General features: G+C 42.6%; 1 protein-coding gene across 1 annotated transcript in view; it reads left to right on the forward strand.

Annotated features, from left to right (window-relative positions):
• LOC139376320 (zinc finger and BTB domain-containing protein 46-like) overlaps window positions 1–9,529 on the forward strand; it is a 177,032-nt gene that overhangs the window by 148,379 nt on the left and 19,124 nt on the right. The window contains exon 4 of the mRNA XM_071118713.1: window positions 2,498–2,785. Coding sequence (XP_070974814.1) covers window positions 2,498–2,785 — 288 coding nt within the window. The remainder of the gene's footprint in view (window positions 1–2,497; window positions 2,786–9,529) is intronic.

The following is a 9,529-nucleotide window of genomic DNA, read 5'->3' on the forward strand; positions in this document are numbered from 1 at the left end:
TCAGAGCAGAAACCAAGCCGTGAGATTGAAGGGATTGTCCGAAGAGCTCAGAGACCGGATTGTTTTGAGGCACAGATCTGGGGAAGGGGACCAAAACATTTCTGTAGCATTGAAGGTTCCCAAGAACACAGTGGCCTCCATCATTCTTAAATGGAAGAAGTTTGGAACCACCAAGACTCTTCCTAGAGCTGACCGCCCAGACAAACTGAGCAATCGGAGGAGAAGAGCCTTGGTCAGGGAGGTGACCAAGAACCTGATGGTCACTGACAGAGGTCCAGAGTTCCTCTGTGGAGATGGGAGAACGTTCCAGAAGGACAACCATCTTTGCAGCACTCCACCAATCAGGCCTTTTTTGCCAGATGGAAGCCACTCCTCAGTAAAAGCCACTTGACAGCCCACTTGGAATTTGCCAAAATGCACCTAAAGACTCTCAGACCATGAGAAACAAGATTCTCTGTTCTGATGAACCCAAGATTGAAATCTTTGGCCTGAATGCCAAGTGTCACATCTGGAGGAAACCTGGTACCATCCCTACGGTGAAGCATGGTGGTGGCAGCATCATGCTGTGGGAATGTTTTTCTGCGTCAGGGACTGGGAGACTAGTTAGGATCGAGGGAAAGATGAACGGAGCAAAGTACAGAAGGTTTGAATCCTAAGCAACCTACAGTAGCTACTGTAGTAGGTCAAAGCTGTATGCTAGAAAACCTTGGTAGAGCTTCAGACCAATCTTCTCACTTAAAATTAGTTTTTTGTTTTTAATATATATTTACACACTATGAGGTTTGAATAATACTGTGAAAATGATGATGATTCACTTTTAGTGTAAGACCACCTTAGAAAAGACCACCTGAAATGTAAGCTTGTTTGGCTGGGTGTTTTTTGTTTTTTAATAGACCAAAAACAAAGAGAGTTTGCCCTCCTGTCAGCCATTAACAGCTAGTTTTCAATGTTCCTCCCATTAAGATCCTCCAATTAGGCCTGTCTCTCAGACCACTCCCAGACAGTCAAAATTCCTGCTTGAGAAATCATTTCGTTCTCTCGCACTGACTTCCTCTCTTTCTTTCTCTCTCTTTGCCTACTCCCTTACTCTTGTCTTCTCTCTCTCTCTCAATTGTTATCTTTTTCAGTTGTGTGTGTGTGTGTGTGTGTGTGTGTGTGTGTGTGTGTGTGTGTGTGTGTGTGTGTGTGTGTGTGTGTGTGTGTGTGTGCCAGCAGTGCTGTCAGTAGCTGTGTGTGACAGACATATAGATCTACAGAGGAGAGGCGTGTGTCTACTGCTGACAGCTGTTCACAACACACTCTCTACGTTACTCTGTCACTGGGCTGCCACTGCAGTCCAAACAAGCCTTTAGTCTCTGTATCTCTCTCTCTTTCTCTTGTTTCTCTTGCCCTCCATCTCCCTGTCTCTGTATCTCGCAGTATCTCTCTTTCATGTGCTCCGTCTCTCTCTCTCTCTATCTCTCTCTGTCTCTCTCTCTCTTTCTCTTGTTTCTCTTGCCCTCCATCTCTCTGTCTCTGTATCTCTCTCTCTTTCTCTTGTTTCTCTTGCCCTCCATCTCCCTGTCTCTGTCTCTCTCAGTATCTCTCTCATGTGCTCCATCTCTCTCCTTTGGTCTCTCTCTCTGTCTCTCTGTCTCTCTCGCTCTCTCTCTCTCTCTCTCTCTCTGTATCTCTCTCTCTCCCTCTCTCTTGTGTGCTCCATCTCTCTCCTTTGGTCTCTCTCTCTCCCTCTCTCTCTCTGTCTCTCTCTCTCTTTCTTTCTTTCTTTCTCTCTCTCTCTCTCTCTGTATCTCTCTCTCTCTATCTTGTGTGCTCCATCTCTCTCCTTTGGTCTCTCTTTCTCCCTCTCTCTCTCTCTTTTTGTCTCTCTCTCTCTCTCTCTCTCTCTCTGTATCTCTCTCTCTCTCTCTCAATTCAATTCAATTCAAGGGGCTTTATTGGCATGGGAAACATGTGTTAACATTGCCAAAGCAAGTGAGGTAGATAATATACAAAAGTGAAATAAACAATTAAAATGAACAGTAAACATTACACATACAGAAGTTTCGAAACAATAAAGACATTACAAATGTCTCTCTCTCTCTCTCTCTCTCTCTCTCTCTCTCTCTCTCTCTCTCTCTCTCGCTGATTTATTTGTGTTGTGTGCTATGTCAACAGCGTCCGGTCCTTGTTGTAATTGGTAGAGTTAAAAGGAGAAGTTTTTCATGGATGATGAAAAACAGTCAAGACCAAATGTATGTTGTTAACAGCCAGGCAGCCCATCTGTCCCATTTGTCATTTCCACATGTGAAGTTTAGAAAGAAAGGAATAATGATCATTAGTAACTGTAAGGTCTATGGGTAACTGCTTTTGTGATTTCTTTTTGAAATCGTGTCAATGGTTTGGTATCGTACATTGTTTATATTGTCATGTGTGAAGAGTAATTTGGTGCATTTCCTCATGACTAATATCAATCAAACTCATTCAACTAATTAATGATTCCTCTGTCTGTCTCCAGGTGCAGATGTGACGGAGCCCAACAGCTCAGACAGTCGCGGAGAACGTCTCGACTTTTTCCTCAAACAGGAAGAGTCTCTGGCAGCAAGCGAGGCCAACTTCCTGGGTGCCAGCGGCGAATCAGATGAGGCCGGAGGTGGGACCGGGGGCAGGACTACCCCATTGGTAGCCAATCTGAGGGCAGCGTTGATGAGCAAAAACAGCCTGCTGTCGCTACGGGCTGAGATGCTGGGAGACGATAACCCTCTCTTGTTTGAATACCTGCCCAAAGGAGGGCACTCCCTCTCACGTAAGTTACTGTCATAGTACATGACACTGTAGCTACTGTTTGAGTGTCACACATTACCACTGATATAGAATCACCATTCTCTTGTTGGCTTTGGTGTGTATGTATGCTTGCGTATGTGCGTGTGTGCTGTTTGTGCGCGTGTTCAGTATGTAACAGGTCTGTGTGATGGTGCAAGAGAGGACAGTTGTGACTCAGTGAAAGAACATTGTGCTGGGATGGCTCCCAGGTGAGGATTACTCAGTTGTGACTCAGTGAAAGAACATTGTGCTGGGATGGCTCCCAGGTGAGGATTACTCAGTTGTGACTCAGTGAAAGAACATTGTGCTGGGATGGCTCCCGGGTGAGGATTACTCAGTTGTGACTCAGTGAAAGAACATTGTGCTGGGATGGCTCCCAGGTGAGGATTACTCAGTTGTGACTCAGTGAAAGAACATTGTGCTGGGATGGCTCCCGGGTGAGGATTGTTGTTACTCAGTGAAAGAACATTGTGCTGGGATGGCTCCCGGGTGAGCATTACTCAGTTGTGACTCAGTGAAAGAACATTGTGCTGGGATGGCTCCCGGGTGAGGATTACTCAGTTGTGACTCAGTGAAAGAACATTGTGAGTGAGTGAGTGAGTGAGTGAGTGAGTGAGTGAGTGAATGAGTGAGTGAACGATGTGGATGGGTCCGTGCAGGTGTGTGTGTATGAGGCTTTGAGGATGACCTTCCCCTACCCTCCATCTTGTTCTAAATATATCATGATGCTAGTAATTGGTATGATAAAAGCTTAAATCATCAACTTACATTTCCCACTCACTGCGCCTCTCCGTAAAGTTATTTTGGACCATTGGAATATACAGTATCTACCAGTGCATATTTGTGTGTGTGTGTGTGTGTGTGCGTGCACAAGTGTGTGTTTAATTTATCTTTGCCTTCCTTGGCTGGTGATTGTCTCCTTTGTGCTGGGTTGTTTCTGTCTTTGTTTGGGGGGAGACGGAGAAAGGAGTCCAACTCTAAAACTCGTCCTTTTTGCTTCACTACAATAGTACTGGAGGTTGGTGCTTTGCCGCTTTGATTAAATGGACCCCCCCCCCCAAACACAAACACACACACACTGTTTAGTGTGCCAGAGAAAGATGTCTCTGTTGGTTTGCTTTAAGTGGAGAGACTGAGGTCTTGTCACAGACTGCCACTTATCTGACAGGCTCTTACGGAAGGAAGAGGCCTCTAACACACACACACACACACACACACACACACACACACACACACACACCATTTAATTTAAGGGAAATAATAGTTCTAAATAGTTCCACAAGCAAAGAATCCTCAATCCCAGTCATGTGGACCCTTAACATACCAGAATATCAATTTCTATCAGCTCTCTCTAATCTTCCTTTGGCATCAGTATTACACACACACACCCATACGCACTAACACAAGCACGCACACACACAGCAGTGGAAGAAGTACCAATTGTCATACCTTAGTCAAAGTAAAGATACTGTAACTTAAAGCAGCAATCAGCAGTTAAAACAATAACAAATAGTTTTGACAGTTCTCTGACCTCCCTATAGGCTGTCTCATCATTGTTGGTGATCAGGCCTACCACTTAACTCTCTCGGTAGATAGTGTGGTCTACAGATTATCATGAGGTATTCTACCTCAGGGGAGCAATACCTCGAGACTTCTTTAACTTCTTCGATATAGGGGGCGCTCTTTTAATTTTTGGATGAAAAACGTTCCCGTTTTAAACAAGATATTTTGTCACGAAAAGATGCTCGACTATGCATATAATTGACAGCTTTGGAAAGAAAACACTCTGACGTTTCCAAAACTGCAAAGATATTGTCTGTGAGTGCCACAGAACTGATGTTACAGAAAAAAATCCAATCAGGAAGTGCCACATTTTTTGAAACCGCCTCATGGCAATGACTCCTTATATGGCTGTGGAGGAGCTAGGAGTCAGCTTACCTTTTCCACGTTTTCCCCAAGGTGTCTGCAGCATTGTGAAGTATTTGTAGGCATATCATTGGAAGATTGACCATAAGAGACTACATTTACCAGGTGGTCACTTGGTGTCCTCCGTCGCAATTATTGCGTAATCTCCAGCTGCAGTATTTTTCCGTTTGGCTCTGATGAGAAACCGACTGCCAGGAATGATTTTTCATCGAATAGAATTGTGAAAAACACCTTGAGGATTGATTCTAAACAACGTTTGCCATGTTTCTGTCGATATTATGGAGGTAATTTTAAAAAAAGTTTGGCGTTGTAAGTGACTGCATTTTCGTTTTTTTTTTCTTAGCCAAACGTGATGAACAATACGGAGCTATTTCTCTTACACAAATAATATTTTTGGAAAAAATGAACATTTGCTATCTAACTGAGAGTCTCGTCATTGAAAACATCCGAAGTTCTTCAAAGGTAAATGATTTTATTTGAATGCTTTTCTTGTTTTTGTGAAAATGTTGCCTGCTGAATGCTAGGCTTAATGCTATGCTAGGCTATCAATACTCTTACACAAATGCTTGTGTAGCTTTGGTTAAAGCCTATTTTGAAAATCTGAGATGACAGTGTTGTTAACAAAAGGCTAAGCTTGTGTTTCAATATATTTATTTCATTTCATTTGCGATTTTCATGAATAGGAAACGTTGCGTTATGGTAATGAGCTTGACGCTATGATTACGCTCCCGGATACGGGATTGCTCGACGCTAGAGGTTAATATTAGACATTGTGTACCAGCAGTTATTGACAAATAGACACACACTCCTGCCCCTCGTTTTACCCTCGTTTTGCTCTGTCCTGCCGATGCATGGAGAAGCCAGCCAGCTCTATATTATCCGTGTCATCTTTCAGACACGTCTCGGTGAAACATAAGATATTACAGTTTTTAATGTCCTGTTGGTAGGATAGTCTTAAATTGTAGATCGTCCAGTTGGTTTTCCAATGATTGCAAGTTGGCCAATAGTACTGAAAGAAGTGGTGGTTTACCTACTCATTGGAAAATTCTCACAAGGCACCCCGGCCCCTCCTCACCCTTTTCCTCGTGCTGATGACAGGGATTTGGGCCTTGTCTTGACAAAGCAGTATATCCTTCGCGTCAGACTCATTAAAGAAAAAATATCTGTCCTGTTCGAGGTGAGTAATCGCTGTTCTGATGCCCAGAAGCTCTTTTCGGTCATAAGAGACGGTAGCAGCCGCATTATGTACAAAATGAGTTAAACAAAAACATGTAAAATAGCACAGTTGGTTAGGAGCCCGTAAAACATCAGCCATCCCCTCCGCCACCATTACTTGCCGAGTGCAGTTGACTGCAGTTTGGTGTCGTAACCGACTTCAGTGGGCAAATGCTCACCTTCGATGGCCAATGGCACGCTGGAGAAGTGTGCTCTTCACGGAGGAATCCCAGTTACAACTGTACCAGGCAGATGGCAGACAGTGTGTATGGCGTCGTGTGGGGGAGCGAACAGAGTGCCCAATGGTGGCGGTGGGGTTATGGTATGGACAGGCATAAGCTATGGACAATGAACACAATTCCATTTTATCGGTGGTAATGTGAATGCACAGAAATACCGTGACGAGATCCTGAGGTCCATTGTCGTGCCATTTGTCTGCCGTAATCACCTCATGTTTCAGCATGATCATGCAAGGCCCCATGTCGCAAAGATCTTTACGCAATTCCTGGAAGCTGAAAATGTCCCAGTTCTTCCATGGCCTGCATACTCACCAGACATGTCACCCATTGAGCATATTTGGGATTCTCTGGATGGCTGTGTACGACAGCGTGTTCCAATTATCACCAATATCCAGCAACTTCGCACAGCCATTGAAGAGGAGTGGGACAACATTCCACAATCAACAGCCTGATCAGCTCTATGCGAAGGAGATGTGTCGGGCTGCATGATGCAAATGGTCGTCACACCAGACACTGACTGGTTCTGATCCACAACCCTACCTTGTTTTTAAGGTATCGATGACCAACAGATGCATATCTGTATTCCCAGTCATGTGAAATCTATAGATTAGGGCCTAGTGAATTTATTTCAATTGACTAATTTCCTTATATGAACTGTAACTCAGTGAAATCTTTGAAATTGTTGCATGTTTGTTCAGTGTATATCTTTTTTGGAATGTAGTGGAGTAAAAGTAAAATATGTCAAGAATATAAATCGGTAAGTACAGATAGATCAAAAAATGACTTATGTAGTATTTCAAAGTATTTTTACTTAGTTACTTTACACCACTGTACATTAACACACACAGACAAACACAGACACACACACACGGCCCCTCTAATGCTACAATTGACTTCCAGGAACCCCTTCAAAACCCTTCTAGCTAATCGTTAGATGTGTGGAGGAGGAAACGGTGGATTTTTTTTCTTCTTCCGTCAACCGTTCCATCGCATCTTAAACTTCACTATGACCTGGGGGAAGGGGGGGGGGGGGGGGCTGCTGCAGAGGCTGCTGCATGTGCTAGTGACAGTTAGGTCAACTTGTAGCTAACATTTTGGTTAACGTTAGCTACTGCTGTGGCTTGAGACTGCTAGCTAACAGTAAACTGACAGGAAAAGGCTCTGACAGGACGGATTCATGCAGATAGGCTACGATGTGAATTTGTGGTAAGTTAGAACAGAGAGAGCGTATTCACTACTATAGACTTTGGTCATAATCAAAACTTTGTTAACTTAACGCTAGGTGGAACGCTAGTGCCCCACCTCGACAACAACAGAAAAAGGCTCTGACATGATTGACTGACCTTCATGTCTTAAAGTAGTGATGGACTGCCGTTTCTCTTTGCTTATTTGAGCTGTTCTTGCCTTAATTTGGACTTTACCAAATAGGGCTATCTTATGTATACCGCCCTTACCTTGTCACAACACAACTGATTAAACGCGTCCTCTTTGGCTAGGTGGGACGCTAGCGTCCCATCTCGACAACATCCGGTGAAATTGCAGATCGCGAATTTCAAATGACAGAAATCGTAATATTAAACATTCATGAAAATACAAGGGTCATACATCAGTTTAAAGCGTAACTTTTTGTTAATCCAGCCGCTTTGTCAGATTTCAAAAAGGCTTTACGGCAAAAGCATACCATGCAATTATCTGAGGAAAGCGCCCCGCATACAAAAGCATTAAAAACATTTTCCAAACCAGCAGAGGTGTCACAAAAGTCAGAAATAGTGATCCAATAAATCACTTACTTTGAAGATCTTACTCTGTTTGCAATCCCAAGGGTCCCAGCTACACAACAAATGGTTGTTTTGTTTGATAAAGTCCTTCTTTATATCCCAAAGAAGTCAGCTTAGTTGGCACGTTTGATTCAGTAATCCACCTGTTCCACTAGTTCAACATGCATACAAAGGAATCCCAAAAGTTACCAATAAACTTCCTCCAAACAAGACAAACAACATTTCTAATCAATCCTCAGGTACCCTAATATGTATGTTCAATACCGGAGATAAATAACAAGGTGCGCCCCCTCATCCACGTGCGCCACAAGACTACAGTCAAAATGATAGCCACCTTGAAAAACTACAACTACTAATTCATTTTTCAAAAAACAAGCCTTAAACCCTTTCTAAAGACTGTTGACATCTAGCGGAAGCCATAGGAACTGCAATCTGGGAGGATTTCCTTTGAATTTCCCATAGACAAGCATTTCAAATGGTGGTGACCTCAAAAACAATGGGTGGTGACCTCCTCGGGTTTGTGCCTGCCATATCAGTTCTGATATACACATTATCATCATCATTTAACAGTTTTAGAAACGTCAGAGTGTTCTCTATCCAATACTACCAATGATATGCATATCCTAGCTTCTGGGCCTGAGTAACAGGCAGTTTACTTTGGGCACGTCAGTCTTCTGAAGATTTTATTAACCAATACGTTTTTATGTGAGGCAGCCTGTAAATTACAGTGTAGCAGACGTTGGGAGCTAGTTAATGGAAACGTTAACAGTGTCTTTTAAATTCAACATGAGTTATGATATTTAGTTATCATTGTATTTAATGTAGTTTTGCTATCTGTAACAGGTTATAAATGACAGATTATATCTAGTTAACATTGTATTTAATGTAGTTTTGCTAACTAGATATAATCTGTCTCATTTATAGCCTGGCACAGATAGTAAAACTACATGAAATACAATGTTATCGGTGCCAGGCTATAAATGAGACCGATGATATCTAGTTAACGTTTAATGTAGTTTTGCTATCTATGCCAGGCTATAAATGAGACAGATTACGTAACATCAGGCACATATCATTTCATACTCAATTGCTTTCATTCAGTAGGCCATTGCAAAACAAATATCAGTAGGTCATGTGTAGAAAAGGCTAGCTAACGACTAACGTTTTACCAGTTCAATTTCCAACTGTAGGCTAGCTAACGACTAATGTTTTACAAGTTAAATTTCTCAACTGTAGGCTAGCTAACGACTAACGTTTTACCAGTTCAATTTCAACTGTAGGCTAGCTAACGACTAACATTTTACCAGTTAAATTTCTCAACTGTAGGCTAGCTAACAACTAACGTTTTACCAGTTCAACTCTAGGCTAGCTAACGACTAACGTTTTACCAGTTCAATTTCTCAACTGTAGGCTAGCTAACGACTAACGTTTTACCAGTTCAACTGTAGGCTAGCTAACGACTAACGTTTTACCAGTTCAACTGTAGACTAGCTAACGACTAACCTTTTACCAGTTCAACTGTAGGCTAGCTAACATCTAACGTTTTACCAGTTCAACTGTAGGCTAGCT

This window comes from Oncorhynchus clarkii, chromosome 20 (assembly GCF_045791955.1).
Source record: "Oncorhynchus clarkii lewisi isolate Uvic-CL-2024 chromosome 20, UVic_Ocla_1.0, whole genome shotgun sequence".
NCBI lineage: Eukaryota > Metazoa > Chordata > Actinopteri > Salmoniformes > Salmonidae > Oncorhynchus > Oncorhynchus clarkii.